Genomic DNA, 16,974 nt, shown 5'->3' with positions numbered 1-16,974 from the left:
AAATTGTTTTTTTTTTTAAGTTTTTTTTTTGAAAAAACTCACCTCAGATGACAAATCAGCTTAAGCTTAAAAAATTTTCACATATATAAAAAAAATAAAATTTTTCAACGGAATCATAGTAATGAGATTTTTGATGCTTTTTTTAACTTTTATCGAAGATTGGTTTAAGAAAAACTTGAGTAACTATACCGATTTATATTTATAAGGTATCATTGGAAAGACATTTTGGCACCCTTTTTATATATATATTTTTTTTCAAAGTATGAAAGAGAAAGGCCCCGCTCATGTAAAACTTGATAATTTTCCGAAATATTTTTGTGGAAGTCTTCAAATATAATAAATTTTGTAATCCCGGCGGAAAACCCGAATCTTTTTTGGTGATGCAGTCTAATGTACTACATCATATCTATGTGTTAGTTTCTGGTTTAGCTGCCGGCAGCCTTTTTGAGCCAGTTTGACTTTTGGCACAATTGCTGACTTTTGAATCCCAAGCACTTTTGGCAATAGTGGCTACTTTCAAAACGGTTGACTTGTCAATTTCTTTGCTTTTCACGCTTTGCTCATTTTGCTTTGTTTTGTTTGGCAGTTAAGGGCTATAATTTGCTTAAAGTCAACATTCTGTAGAGTTGACATGATTTCTAAAAGCTATGTTGGCTAAAGAGTAGAAAGCAATATCACCATGATTGACAGAAATTAGAAGTAACGTGTGTCTTGTGCACATACATATATGCAATGTGTGCTGCAATGTATGTAAATGTTGGGAGCAATTTAAAATTCTCTTGTTTTTATTTATGTAAATTTTTTGAAAATTTTTTCGAAGTACAAAGTACTACGTTTTTAAAAACTCGATGGAACTCACCCAATAGGGCAATTCATCTAAACGCGTAAATTTCGTAACCTCGTAAATACACCGATTTTCCATACAAAATTAAGTAAGTTTCCATGAATACCCACAATAATTTTTAATCTACTTCAAATAAGTATTAAGAATTTTCACTCATAATCTCCACTTTCCTAAGTTATCGTTTGTTATTCAAATTAAAAGAGCGCAGGGCAAGTGAAAAGTAGAAATACAGAGAGAAAAAGAGTATAAATCGAAGGAGCATTGAAAAAGATCTTACAACAATACGTAAAATAATAAATAAAACTAATGAACCACTCAATTAAGTTGATAGAAAGATCGGCGACTGGCGATGGGAGAGATATCGTTCCCACGACACTCGGGTCTACGTAACCGGAACGACCCAGATTTATATTTGGCCAAGGACTGTCACTCCAGCAACGCACCCCCCAAAAACTCGTTGGGGTACTTTTATGCTGCTAGAACAACAACAGGAGAGATATGTAACAAGTAACAAAACAACAATGTCCGAGGATTTAATAAACTAACACTTACAACTGCTTGCGGAGAAAAGCCAATAAAATGATAAGTAAATACATAAGCCCCAGAGAAGACTTTTGACTAATACTTTTAAGCCCTTTTGAAGGTTGTATCTAGTAGATTTATATAAATCAGTTGAGAAATGCAAACCTGCATTGCAAGCGAACGAAATAACTTTAAAAAAAATCTGGCTTATGGTACTCTAACCAAACTCAAAGCTATTAGGAGAAAAAAATATTTGTAAGTAGGTACAATAATTGCTATAAACCATTAATTAACACACATTCAGCAAACATTAAACTGTCTTAATTAATCAGTTACTTTAACATACGAAATTCAGCTCCAAATCTTTAAGCTTTTCATTGGATTCATTGCAAGCAATCCTACGCAATCGTCGTCTAACTATATAGATACAATAATCTTAATCGACTAAAGCGCGCTTGTAGAATGCATTACAATTTATGAGTGTGTAAATGTGTTTGTAAATGGCTCACATTAAGACGTATACATATATGTATATGTAGGTGCAGAGGTATTCAGCTTGCATGGCTAATAGATATTTACAGCATGGCTATTACCAGCAGCTATTAACTAGATATTGCAATTCTATTCAATAGGCAACGTAAAATAGTTATCGCATAATACATTTACATTCAGCTTAATAAATGTTCCTAATGATACAGTGTGCACAAGTAAATACATACATACGTATATGTATGTATAGGCATGTATACTAATGAAACGGTATAATGTTTAATGAGATTTCAGTTTATGAGCTTCATACTGTCACGATACGAAAAGTGTAAGTGGCTATGTACTTATGTAAATATTTGTATGTAGACACGCTTGTATGACATTAGTTATAGCTTTTGGCTATACACTTGGAAATTTATAAGCCTCAAATAGCTAGAATGAATATTAACTTTGTGTGGCACGGTATGTTTTTGTTGCGATACGATTTTGTAGGTATGTACATATTTATGTATGTATGTCCGATGTAAGAATAAGTTAGGTAAATATTTTTAGTTATTAAAGTTTTAGTTTGCATGGCTGAGAGTTTAAGTTTAACATTACAAATTTGAATAAAAGACTTTGATGATCTAATTTGAAAAACAATTTTTAAGTTTCATCAGCCGCTGCTGGTAGCTTCTCTTCCAATGATAATAGATATATCGACATCGATCTTCTAAAAAGGGAGTTAACACAAAAATACATATACTTCAACTGCATTCTATTTTTATTTAAGCTTACGATGACCGACAAGTATCCTAGACATTTTAAACCGGTTCCAGCTAACCGCAGTAGCCTTCGTGACCTCTATAAATTGGAATGTCTGGAATCTGTTAAAATATTCTTCAACACGATTCCGAGATATCGTTAGTCATAATCACCGCATTGATAAAAGAAGTTATCGGTGATCCGAAAGTTAAATGGCCTTATCGTATATTAAATTTCTCAATATCATAACTTGTAGCATACTCTCGGTCGACAGGGGAAAGGTTCCTCGCATAGCAAATTCGCAAATCTTTTTTCAACACATTAATGGTCTAAAACTATGAAATAATAAACTTCACGTAATTGTTATGACTAGGCGGTGGTAGTAAGAGTTTCATCAATCCAAAATATATTGCAGAGTGAATATTTTAATTTGAGTGAATTGAAAAGTAACTAGAATTTTTATAACAGCCAATTTAGTTGCAAAGCTGTTCGAGTCAAAAAAAGTTCAGTAATTTGCCATTTACAACTACTTAGTTGTGCTAAATAAATTCTCTTTCATAAAAATATGTTGAGTTTAGTGCTACTTAAAATGCAAAAAATGCATTAAAATATGAATTGTGTTGCATATTTAGCGGCGCACAATATGCAAAAATAGGCAACACATTCGAAATGCTCATTTTTTGTAGGTATTTTACAATGTCGGGCTTATTTTACGCAATTACCATTAAATCAAATCTGCACGTTGCATGGTTATGGGCGATTATTATAATCGAATTACCTAACTGCATAACAATATGTGCAATTTAGACAATGCTACAATTTTGGCTGACACATTTTTATTATCTACGCGTTAACAATGCATCCTGCCGTACTATTAAAATTATTAACTCGCTGCAAATGCGGTAGTTACAATACAACATAAATATCCGACTTTGGCATTAAACTGATTTTTTTTTTTTCTTAAAAAAGGGTGAAATTAGATGTGTAAACATATGTTTACGGCTCGGCAAACCATTAGGCGATTGAGTTACATACATAGGTTTGGTTAGAAATCAAACAATAATTTCATTTCATCTTATTAATTTTCTGATATACATATAATTTATTTATTCCTTTTTCCGGTAACACCACCTTTTATGAATTCGCGCTTCTAGCATCCATAGGACCGGGTTGTAATGGAAGTAACTGCATGTTTAACAAATAAATGAAAATGTTTATAATGCAATCAATTGATCCTTACGAATTCGCCATTACCGAGGCACTAAGTAACGAACGCACTTTTGTTTGCAAAATGCATTTAATTAAGTTAAAAGAGGACAAATTCCTTTGTTCGGCATTTATTCTTACTCGCTTTCTATCTTCCAATGCGAATTCATATATTCTTATCACGAATTCATATATGCATGTGATATTTAGCAAGAGTATAAAAACATAAAATTACCTTATAAATTAAAAGCATAAGTATCACATGTATGCGTAGTCCAATTCACGAAATCATTTCATCGATCTTAGTAAAAACTAAGTGCATAAACTCAAGTCCGCGTTAATTGTAATCATGAAATGGTGTGCACTCATTCAGTTTCTACACAAACGTATGAAATGATTTCATGAATTGGCCTACGCATAATGGTAGTAAATGACAAAATGAATTACAACAAACGCATCCTTTTGACATAATGCAAGCCGAAAACGTTGGTTCAAATCAATCCGCATTCAAATTTGACGTTTTGCCCACAAACATTGCAATTTTGCGCATTTATATCAACGAGCAGCTTATTAGATTTGTTTTCGTTTGTACTACATATGTGCATATATATATGTACGCAAACACATGTACATACGCAAACATATGTACATATGTACAAATATATATACAACCATTCAAACATATGTACATATATGAAAACATTGCTGTCCATAAGTCCATATATGTACATATATGCCCATCAGTACATCAACGAAGCCCGCTTGCTTCACCATAAATATATCCATACAAACATATGTATATATGTACGAATGGATGTAGTTACGCGAAGCACACTTGCATCATTTATACATATGTATATTGCATGGTAGCGGCAGAGCTGAAATGCGCAATGTGTTCGTTCATACATTAATATATATGTATGTATACATACATACGTGCATTCAAACATACATATATACATACATATGTAGGTACTCGTACCCGTCATTCGTCGCTTTATTTCTTTTTTCCCCTTCCCTATACTACCTATATCTTCCTTCTCACTCATGTAACGTTTTCAGTTTTAAAAATTTCACTCTCCATTTTTGCGATACCGCCGCCTAAGAAGTTTCACTTCAAAAAGCGCATTCCAATGCAATCTCGCTCATCAGTTCTTTCACTACATGTAATCTCCCTTCTCTTTTGTTTAATTTTTCTCCACAGGTTTCTCGCCTGCTGGCAATCATGAAGTACCACCAGCAGTGCCAACTCACCGTGCACCTTTGCCGCCAGCTCCCACCCCACCATCGAATCTCAATATCAATCTTCCGGAAAACAACAATGGTATACTGCGCCTCGAAGTCGAATTACGTGATAAGCATGCACCGAAATATAGACGCGGCATGGGACGTGGTGTTGGCGCAGGTCGTGGACAGGGTATAGGAGTGGGAGCGGGTGGAAAACGTGCACCTGCATCGCCCAAGATTGTGGAGGATCAAAGCGCAATAGTGCCATTGGAAAAGGTGAGATTGCGATTTAATTTTTTGATTGACGTGATTTTAAGAACCCCATGTGTTTTGGGCCAAATGAAGTGAATTGGCCAAATGAAGTGATCTTGAAAAGCGATGTACGAGTGTAGGTGATTTAGCAATTTTCCAGATGAAGAAGAATTTAAACACTTTAAACGAGTTAAAGCTAAATAAATGAAACTGATAAGATTAGACCTTTTACCAGCCTGATAGAACAATGGAGAATAAAAAAATTTGTATGTATTTTGAATGTTGTGTTTTAAGAGGAAAGCAGGCATGGGGTGCAGTATCGTCTTATCGAAGCAATCATCGACCGCAGGGATACCATCCTAGAATGTCAGGGTATTGCTATCCGGTCAGGCGATGCGAGCTCGAAATATTTAACGTAAATATACCACCGGGCAGCTGGCGGCAGGATATCACCGTATGGTGAAGTAATATGAGCGATAAGAAGGATTTATATTGATTTTATACTATCTAAGTTGTTTGAAAGTTTGCCTTTAAAATTTATTTTTCAACAAAAAAAACTCTATGCAAAGCAACTACTACGGGATTTTTGGGACTTTTTCGGAATATTTGGGACTATTTCGAAATTTTCGAGACTTCTTCAGGATTTTTAGGATTTTAGGGGTTTTTCGAGAATTCTTCGGGATTTTCTGGACAATTTCAGGCTTTTCAAGACAACTTCGATATTCTTGGGCCCATATGGGATCTGCGGAACTACTGCAAAATTTTTGTTACCAATTCGGATTTTTTGGTACCATTTTGGGTTTTTCGAGACCACTTTGAGATTTTCAGGGTTCTCGGGGCTATTTTAAAACCTTAGGGATTTTTGGGACCAATTCCGAATTTTTGGGACTAATTCGGGTATTTCAAAACTACTTCGAGATTTTCGGGGCTCTCGGGAATATATCGGGATTTTTGGGACTATCTTGGAATTTTTGAACTTATTCGGGACTATTCCGGATTTTTCGAGACTATTTCAAAATCGGGAATTTTTAGACCATATCGGCATCTTCGGGATTACTTCGAGATTTTTGAGATCATTTTGGAATTTTAGGATTATTCGGGGTTTTCGAGACCATTTCAAGGCTTTTGTATCTACCTGGGGACTTTTGAGACTTCTTCGGGATTTTTAGGACTATTTCAGGTTTTTCGAGATTACTAAGAGATTTCTGGGATTCTCTTCTGGGAAATTCCCAAAATTGCCCCAAAATCCCGAGTAGTCCCGAAGGTCCCGATATACTCACGAGAACTCCGAAAATCTCGGAAGTAATCTCGAAAAACCCGAGGCAGTCCTAAAAATTCCTAATTGGCCCCAAAATTACCGAAGTAGTCCCAAAGATCCCAATATAGTCCCGAGAACCCCGAAAATATCCACGTAGTCTCGAAAAACACGGAATAGCCGTGAAAATCCCAAAGAAATCTCGAAGTAGTCCAGCAATCTCGAAATAGTTCCTAAAAACCCGATATATTCCCGGAAATCCTGAAAATCACGAAGTTGTCACAAAAATTCAGAAATAGTCCCAAAAATCCTGATAGTCTCGAAGTACTGTCGAAAAACCCGAAATTGTCCCGCAGATCCCGATATAGTACCGAGAACCCCAAAAATCTCGAAGCACCTTCGAAAAACCCGAAATACTCTAGAATCCCGAGAAAATCTTCAAGATCCGAAAACCCCGAAGGAGTCTCGAAAGCCCCGAAAGAGTTCCAGAAACTCCGAATTAATCCGAAAATCCTCAAGTAATACCGAAGATCCTGATATATACGCGAGAACACCGAAAATGTCCCAAAAATACCAAAATAGTCCCAGAAATCCCGATATAGTCCCAAAAATTCAGAAATAGCCCAAAAAATCCCGAAACAGGCCCGAAGATCCCTATATAGTCTCGATAAACCCGAAAATCTCCAAGTAGTCTCGAAAAACCCAGAACAGTCCCGAAAATTTTGAAATAGTTCTTAAATACCATAATAGTCCGAAAAATCCCGATATATTCCCGAGAACACCGAAAATCTCGAAGTAGTTACGAAAAACCCGAAATAGTCCCAAAATAGCCCCGAGAACACCGAAAATATCGAAGTAGTTTCGAAAAACCTGAAATGGTACCAAAAGATCCGAATTAGTCCCAAAAATACCGAAGTAGTCCCGCAGATATCGATATGGGTCCGAGAACCCCGAGAATGCCGAAGTTATCATGAAAAACCCGAAATATGCAGTGCAAAAAATCTCGAAGAATTTACGAAAATCGTGAAATAGTCCAACAATCCTGAGAACCCCCGAAAATTCTTAAGTAGTCTCGAAAAATCCGAAATAATCCCAAAAATACGGAATTATCCCCAAAACCTTAAAAATCCGGAAGAAGTCTCGATAATTTCGAAATACTCTCGATATAAAATAAAATAAAATCTCGATATATTCCCGAGAACCCCGAAAATATCGAAATAATCCCAAATATTCCGAGTTAGTCCCAAAATCCCGAAGTAGTTGCGTTGCATAAAAGAGTATTATTTAGTTGAAAAATCACAAATCAAATCATTCGCTGTAAAAATCAAATCACAAATAAATTTGATTTCTGATTTGGAGGGCGATTCAAATCACAAGTAAAACATATCTTTTATTTGGTTGACCAATCAAATCACAAATAAAATTTGTTTAGGATTTGATGCACCTTTCAATTCAGAAATAAATTTGATTTATGGATTTGTGATTTGACTGAATCAAAATCAGGCAACCCTGCTCACAGCAACCACAAAATAAATTAAACCATTTTAAAAGGTATGACTTTATTACAAAATTACAGCTATGATACCTTTTGAATCCCCTAAATATTTTCACGACTTAAGGGACACTAAAACAGACGCTCTATATTATAGTTATGTACCGCCTTGTATCGCACTTCCAATACCGCATTTGTTTGAGTGTCCCTTTAAACTGAATGAAGAAGTGCAACTCTGTCTGAAGTCATAATATGTTATGGCGAGAGAACAAACAAAAAGAGCCATAGAATGGTGGGCGACATAGGGCAGGTAAAGGGTTCGCGATCGATGCCACCTTTACGTCTCTTCTCTACACCAAGGAGTTAAATAGCGAGCAGGCTCATACAAATTCTATGCAAAGCTTAAAAAAGCTTCTGCCGCGGTTTATGTTTTCGTCGTGACTTGTTTTAAATAACGGGAAGGAAGCACCTTTATCCTAACTTGCTGTCTCCACAGGCAAAAGTTTTTATCTTGATAATGTTATCAGGCAAAACTTTGTCCATGGAGACCGCATATTGCTCTTGGCAAGCAATAATTATCAGAGCTTTTATCTTGATAAATATTGCCAGCAATTTGGTACTTTGACAGCTACATTTTCATTTGCGCGATAGCTTCGTGGAGACAACATTATCGATATTTCAATATAAAAGCAAAAATTGAACTGTTTTCTATTAAAATATGTGTTATTATTTGCTTGGGTGTGAAATAGCATATTTTTTTAACTTTTTAATTGATGAAATCCGGCTAAAATTGCCATCTTATAAATGCTTTTATCAAGATAAAAAATGCCCACGCACAAATATTGCCGCTGATAAAATTTTTATCAGGCAATAAAAATGACAGTTGGTAGGCAAAAACTTTTGCCTGTGGAGACGGGCCGTTAGCAAACCTACAAAAAATGTATGAAAAAGCGAAGAAAGCTTCGCACGACTTATAAAACTGCTCTTGAAAGATGCTATACAAATGAATTACGGTTATGATTTTTAGGTTTTTTATAAAATACAAAAAACATAAAATTACGTTCTAATCAAATTCTTAATACTTACATACATACGTACTCCAAGCGCTTTGCTTTTACAAGACCGTAGCGCAAACTGCTCTGTGCGATCCCTGCCTTAGATCAAGGTGTGCGATATTTATGTATACATACTTCCAATCACTAATTTAATTTAGTGTTTCTCTAACTTTATCTCTACATAATAAACGCACTAACTTTTATTTTTTCTCACACTTTAATTTTAACCATCACTCACATCAGTCCATATTTAAATTTACTAGTAATTTTTAGCAAAAAAAAAACCGACTTCAACTCCCATATAAAAAAATATATATATATATATCTCATGATCCGCTGATCGGATCTTAACGAGATTAGTATGGGACCACCTCTGAGACACTACCTTTCCGATGCAAAAAGAATTATCGAAATCGGTTATGCGGTAACATACATAAAAAAAAAAAAAAAAAATATATATATTCCGACGAACTGATAACCTACTCCTTTTTTGGAAGTCGGTTAATAAATTGCTATTAATTTATTTGTTTATGTCTCATTCATTTTAATCAATTTTCACATATTTATTACGCGTTTAACATCTACAGCATTCCCATTTTCGGGTGCTCTACGTTGTTGTGACCTTCACACAACGTTGCTGGCATTTCATATTAGTGCTTGGCTTTGCTTTTCGGCGACCTTTTTCCACCTCCACTAATTATTCTTTTGTAATCATTTATTTATTATAACTCAAATATTAACGCGCACTCTCTAATAAGTAATTGCAAACTATGATTATTACATAAACTGATACATTTAATCCACACTTCTTCACTTTCTCAATGACGCCGCAGTTTTCTTAAATTTTTGGCGCGCACCTTCTAGTTTTCACTCTACTTCACACTTTTCACTACGGAGGTACCTACATATGTATTAGAATTCAAACAAATATTAATTCCACTTGTTATATGGTTTTTCTTTAATTTTACTCACTTTTCAAATATTAATTACAAATAGAACTTGCACGATTTTAATTAAATTATTCACATTTTCACGAATCTGCAGCGACTGACACGACCGGTTGCTTTGCTTTGCTTTACCTGCAGTCGAAATTGCGTGTCCATTGGTTGTCAAATTGCTCAATGCTCCGCGTGCTCTCAATACGCGCACTTTGAAATCGAAATATGCACGTATGTATGTATATAAAAGAGTCGCCTGCATGGAATTATGGTGAAGGCAGAGTGCCTAATGAAAAAAGATACATTTTAATGCAATAATAAATAAAATATAATTGAATTAAATAAAACAAATTAAAATAAATAAAATAAAATTTATGCAATAAATAAAATAAAATTAAATTAAAGTAAATTAGATTAAATTAAATTAAATTAAATTGAATTATATTAAATTAAATTAAATGAAGTAAAGTAAAGCAAAGTGAAGTAAATTACAGTAAATTAAAATAAAATGAAAGACTAAAATAAATAAAAATTTAAACAAAAAAAAAGACAAAATCAAATAAAGTAAAAAATTAAATAATGGAAAAATATATAAAATATTTAAAACAAAATAAAATGAAACATAATAAAATAAAATTAAATCAATTGTAATAAAATTAAATAAAAATAAAACAAAATGAAATGAAATAACGAGATATAAAAAAAAGAAGTTTAAATAAAACAAAATAAAAGAAACAAAAAAGTTAAATCAAATAAATAATGGAAAACATATAAATTATGGAAATCAAAATAAAACGAAATAAAATAAAGTAAAACAAAATAAAAAAAAATTTATAAAAAAATAACGAAATAAAACGCATTAAAATATAATTAAATGAAATAAAAATAAAACAAAATAAAATTAAATTATGTAAAATAAATATAAATGAAATACCATTAAAGAAAAGAAGATCAAATTAAATCATATAAAAAATAATGCATAAATATTATGGAAAATTTAAATTTGTGTTTTCTTTATTAAGACAAAAGTCAAGTTTTCCTGATTTTCTTTGTTTATAATTAGAATTTTTTCAGGGATATTCTCAAAATGGATAGAGATTCTCGAAAGATTTTACATCTACCTTGGGCTTGTGGGCCTTCTATATAAAATTTTATTTACACACAAAATAGCAATTTTGTAAAAGCTCAAGACAAACCAAGCACAACTGAGCGTTCTGAATGCTCAAGTATGTAGTAAAAAAAAAAATATGAACAAAAATCCGAAAGCGGAAATTTATATCATTTCATTGAGTACGTGACAGCTGCATACGTGGTTAGCTAGCTAAAATATTGCTTTCCTTCAGGTCTAACAACACGTAACGCATTTTAAATTTTCGCCCAGGGTAAAGGAAATGGATTAAGTGGGAAAAAATGTATAAATATACTGAGAAATCAAAACAAAACAATTCAGGTAAATAAACGCAAGTGATAAATGATAATGAGAAAGATTTGGAATGTTTCTATAGGTACATACATATGTATGTATATGTACGTTTTGGGGTTTAATTTAAAATTTTTTTCGCAACTGCACTTTCTTGTTTTGCATGGGCAACGCAGACACTTGAACTGCCAGACTTATCTTGTGAGACATAAACGCCTAGTAATATGGCAAGCAACTACAAACGGCACGTAGCGTAAATACCCAAATGCAGGGGAAGCGCCTAGCGATATGCAACAGTTTGAAGTTGTAAGTGTCTGAGCAAAAGTGATTGATTGCAAAATTGTTTCAGCAAAAGCAATTGATGCGATTGCGAATGCGAATACTCCGAATCGGAATGCAATTTAGTGCTTGTAATTTTCAGATAATGCAATCGCAATTGAAATTATAGGGCAATTACTCAGTGTCTGCTCAAATTCTATAGAACATTTTTCTGCAAAGAAAGAAAAAAACAACAAAACACAGAGCAAAGTGCTTGCATTTAAAAGCTAGCAGTTCTTTTTCTTCTATCACAAATTTCCATTGCCATCTCATCTCTTCACATTCTTTTTTGATGTGTTTTTAGGTGCTTGAGGAGCTACTCACCAAACTGGAAATCGAGCATGTCACTTGGACAACAAGCCGAAAGGGCTACTTTCACCAAGTTGTCTTTCCGCTGCCATCGGGCGAGCCATGCGAAACGACGCTGCACTGTCTAACTCAACTGGGCATTGGTACGAAATTAAATTCCAGTGTAAGGTGAGTAATGAAAAAATATGTACTAAAACACAGCAGGCAAAGCAATATGTACTATGATGGGGAAGAAAGTGAGGCAAATAGTATGGAAGTATATGTATGTAGGTATGTAGGTGGCAGAAAAATTAACAATGCAACAGCAAAGTGTGAAATGTGAGTTGTACTGTACGCGCAAAGATAAAGTTTTAAGTCCAACTGTCTTTTCTGGTGGTGATGGTTTGGCTGCCAAGATATCTACTAACACTGCAAGTTCTTAAAAAAGTTGGTAAACAAAAAAGGCGAATATATTTTCTTAAAAAAAAAGGGCGCAGCGCGACATTGATGCGCCACTAGCATTGCATTTCAACTGCAAAAGAAAATAAACTGGTGATTTTAGTTGGCATAAAAGCGGCTACTGTAGGGGTGTAAGGTGTGCGCAAGCTGACTGGAGTGGCGATTACTTTGCAGTTAAGTAGTCAGTTAGCAGCTGTTGGGTGTGATTACTTTTTTGCTTTCGCATTTAGTTGGTTAGCAGCTGTCATGGCGATATCTTAAAGCGTCATCTCAATAGAAGTATTTACCGTTGATATGCGGTGAAGGTCAAGCGTGTTCGAACGGGTTGGTAAGAAATAATTTTTTTTTTTAGGAAGAGAGTTTTCAGATGGTTATCATAGATAAGAAAATACTTTGATTGAGTTGAGAGAAATACATTCCTTTTCCCACTAAATCCCAATTAAAAAAGGAGTTGTCCATTCTTTTCGACTTATGAGTTTAGAATCAGATTTAAATTCTTGGGTTTTCTGAAACTAAATTTCGGTGATGGCTTCTACAAAAGCAATTCTTGGCCGGCAAAAGAAATATCTAAATGTTGTTTTTTTGTGTGCTTCAGTGTTCATGTTGAAGGACGAAGTAAGGAGATAGATACGAGTTCTCCTAATTAACTTTTGCAGAAAAAAGAAATGGAATAATGATATGTAGGTAGGTTGGTAGGTGTCGCTGCCACTGCTCCTGCCGTTCTGCGTGTTTTACCATAAGGCAGTCCTATCCCTAGGACCGGGTACTCAAATGAGGTTTAGACTATGCGGCAGTCCAGCAAATTTTTTGGATTGATTGTGATGGAACTTACAGCTTTAATTGCTGCCTGGCTGTCACCTCTTTACTTTTTGAGTTAGTATGAAGTCCGTTTATAGCCTCCATTATAGCTGAGATCCGCAATGCTTTGCTGACTAGATTAAGATTTAGGCCTTGCCCAAAGTATAAAGGAGAATCGGTCTAAGCAACGATGTATCACTCCATACTCGGGCTCAACCCGCATTTCTTACCGAAGGCCCTCTTGCACGAATATAGAGCCATATACGCCTTCAATAACGCTAGGCTATGTTCTCGACCAGCTCGGTTTTATGTCGAGTTGAGGCCTAAGAATTTGGCTTTATTCGTAAATCTAAAGATTCGCAGCTCTCGTTCCGCCCCGCATTGCCGCAGAGCCCACAAAGCGTGGAATCTATCCTTCGCATCAAGTCGCACACAGTTTGCAGGCACTTTCCTTCCTTGTACGTGATGGCTATGTCATCCGCATAATCGATTACCTTGGCGCTTGTCCATTTCGTCTCTCGTAAGAGACAGTTCACGTGTGCCCCATGTCATATCTTGAATCCGAGTTCTCACGGACGTAACTCAACCAGAGAATCATCCAGCTGCAGTCCCCTAAAAGTTGTTACAATATTTCTAGACACTGAGAAAGGACATGTCAGACCTACTGTCAATGGTGTTAGATAAGATATTCCCTCTAGAGTCTTAAGAACAAAGGAAGAAAACCTAATAGATCTAAGATCCTTTGTATTTGCATGGAAGAATGATAAAATTGCCCTGAATTCCAAGGAAAAGGAAGAAATCAGAAGAAAATAAATTAACTAATGGCATTTCCTTTTTTTTACAAAAAATGTTGCCTTTTCATTGCCCTCTCATTAGAATTTGTGCGTAAAAAGCACTGCAAAGGCAACATTTTTCGAAAACGCATAAATATAATCCCGCTAATCTGACGTCGCCTAGGTAAACGTTTTTTATCTGGGAAAGAGAAAAAATACCTAAAAAAATACTGTAAAATATTACAGGCAACTTTCTAAAGTACCTAGCTGCATGAAATTGCTTTGCGTTGACATTTGAGTAGAGTTTGCATATTTAAGTGCTCAATTTTCTCTTTTCACACATTTCGCAAACTCACTTTCAAAATGTTCTTTTAAATTTCACTTTCATCACATGCTTGTGCACATTTTTAATTTAATTACATACTTTTTTTTACATTCCCATTTTCGTCTTGCTTAACTTTCTTTTCAGCATCATACCATGCAGTGTCACTTACGATGCCCTCACTGATGTTGTCAACAAGGATGACTTCAGGTAAGTCAGATGTCGCATGGCTGTAAAAGCATACATAAATTTACTCTGTGCATACTTGCATACACGGCCGCACGAGCATAAGCAAAATTGCAATGCACTTGTGCGTTTCGTTGCTGCTGCGGTGTTACTTTGTTTGCAATTATCATCATTTTGCACACACACGCGATCAGAAAATGCAGCATACACTCAGGCGCATAAAGGCAATCGCTTGACAGTTGCTGTGTGCAGGCAGCTACACTCTAACGCCAGTGGAATATTTGTAAATCCAGCATGTGTGCATTATGTGCTGTTGTCCAGTTAGTTTAGTTCACCATAAGTGTCCTGCCTGTCCTGCTTGTCCTGCCTGTCCTGCTTGTCATGTGCAGCTACAAATGTCGCTGTCATGTCACATGCCTCTATTCCTCCTCCTACCCATCATCCGCTCAAACTTAGCTCAAAGACTATCCCTTTGGTCGGTTTCATAAGTTGTAAGGGAAAGGCAAGTGCGCTCTTCTGGTGCCCCTAGAAGTTCACTAGAGTTATTCGAATACAGGTATCCTGCTGTTGCCGCTGAAGTCTTTGGAGTTAACATAAAAAAAAAATCCTTGGTGTAGCCATTTCTTCTACTCTGTGTTTGGTGCCAATCACCTCAGCTTATCTCCGTCGGCCACGGGGCGTGCACACAAATTGCGGCATCGTTTCGTTTCATTTGCTTTTTGTCCTGTCGCTTGTGTATCTTGCCCACTTGTGGCGTTGCAACACTCGGAGGAGGTAGAGGCGTTCTGCAATTGCGACTGACTGCTACACAAAGTAGCAATTTTAAGACGTTATTGTAGAAGTGGAGTGCAGCGTATTTTTGCAACCTTTTATGTGTTTTCAATTTCCCTCTTTGGTAGCGTCGTAATGATCGCAAAATTATTGATTCTTGATGGTCCAGCGATAATATTGTCAATTGAAATCCATTCGGAATAAATGTTTACATTAAATATTTGTTTCGTAAGTGGTGAAGAAGTAGAAAAAGAGGAGTAACAAAACATAAAAATCACTAGCCCAGTAGTCCGCGTGTTAGGGTAGAGAGTTTGGGTGGGGTGGAGTGAGAGTTTTGTGAAAAATAATACTTTACTTACAGACATTGTCAGTTGATTACTAGCACTCAAATAGGCGCATGTAAGACTTTGACGGGTCATGCAATGAAGCTCCAAAAAAAATATTGTAGACGCCATTCGAGAAGTGAAGGCATGTTTAAATCGGGTAATAAAAAAGCGAAAATGGTTCAAGCTGCTTGTGCTAAATTGCATATCTTTGTGCGCACTATGCGCTAATCGAGAAAAAAATTGATGAGATCTCGAAGCACTATTCCCGTCGACACAGATGGAATCCAAAGCTGTAAGCTATCCAAGAAGTTCAGGTTAACACTTAACTGCCAAAATTTTCAGAGTTCGACAATACTGTAAAAATTATAGAGATTTCGGCAATATGTATATGTTATATGAAGGGTCAGAAGAATTTAGGTGAAAACCTTGTAAAGCGTCATAGAAAATTCAACCGAGCCACCAAGGTAAAGCGAGCTCAAAGATGCTATTGTCCGACCTCTTTTCAAAATCGAGCTCAAAGTTTGGGCACAAAAAAGAGAAGAGGCTACAAAAACACTACTCATCGCTTCCCTTTGTGTTGGAGGGCTGCACAAGTGATACTCCAGCAAAATTCGGGCACCTGTCTATTAGAAAGATTGCCTTCCCAAATCTTTACTCTATCGTATTAATTTCCATGTAAGATTCCTTTCTAAAAATAGTCCTAGATATCTAAAATTCTCCTTCAAAGGAATCGCCGCATTTTTTTTTTTTTTTATTAGCGGGGAGGCCGGAGGAAGCCTGTTTTCTTATGAAGAGATTTACTTCAGTTTTATCGGGGTTTATTCCGCCACCAACCCGGCCATTATAAATATTAAATGCTTATATTTTATGGACGACCTTTATGCACGCGCATTTTAGCTTTTCTGAGCCTTCTTCAAGAGGTGAGCTTCAACAATTTAGATACAAGAAAGCCCAAGCGATTTCAGATGCAAATTTGTTGCACCATTTGACTTATGCGCAGAGTTGTGCAGCCAATCTGCATCGTCTAGTGAAAATGTATGTACATATGTAAGGAAACCGCAGCTTAAGAAGATAACACGCATTTATGCACTTGCATAAATACATGCTTTGCTTTGCCTTGCCTTTGGCATATAGTATTTTGTATCTCACGTTCATTGTCCGTATGCAAGTAATTGTTTTGTGAAGCATTTTATCGTACATACCGCTGCTGTAGCTGCTGTGATTTGTGACCGAAAGCCACAAACACACACACACACACACACACACACACACACACACACACACACACA

The 16,974-nt window shown here is 35.6% G+C and overlaps 2 protein-coding genes across 2 annotated transcripts in view; one reads left to right on the top strand and one right to left on the bottom strand.

Moving 5' to 3' along the window:
• Positions 1-16,974, bottom strand: part of LOC118735905 — a gene marked incomplete at its 3' end in the record, with an annotated part of 539,363 nt that overhangs the window by 242,985 nt on the left and 279,404 nt on the right.
• LOC118735907 overlaps positions 1-16,974 on the top strand; it is a 97,667-nt gene that overhangs the window by 12,885 nt on the left and 67,808 nt on the right. The window contains exons 2-4 of the mRNA XM_036465932.1: positions 5,010-5,308; positions 12,067-12,239; positions 14,550-14,612. Of these exons, the coding sequence (XP_036321825.1) occupies positions 5,010-5,308; positions 12,067-12,239; positions 14,550-14,612 (535 nt within the window). The remainder of the gene's footprint in view (positions 1-5,009; positions 5,309-12,066; positions 12,240-14,549; positions 14,613-16,974) is intronic.

This window comes from Rhagoletis pomonella, unplaced genomic scaffold (genome assembly GCF_013731165.1).
Source record: "Rhagoletis pomonella isolate Grant_MI unplaced genomic scaffold, Rhpom_1.0 Rhpom_scaffold_00003, whole genome shotgun sequence".
Taxonomy (NCBI): Eukaryota; Metazoa; Arthropoda; class Insecta; order Diptera; family Tephritidae; genus Rhagoletis; species Rhagoletis pomonella.
The sequence above is the reverse complement of the archived record's forward strand: the minus strand, read 5'-3'. Positions and strand labels throughout refer to the sequence as shown.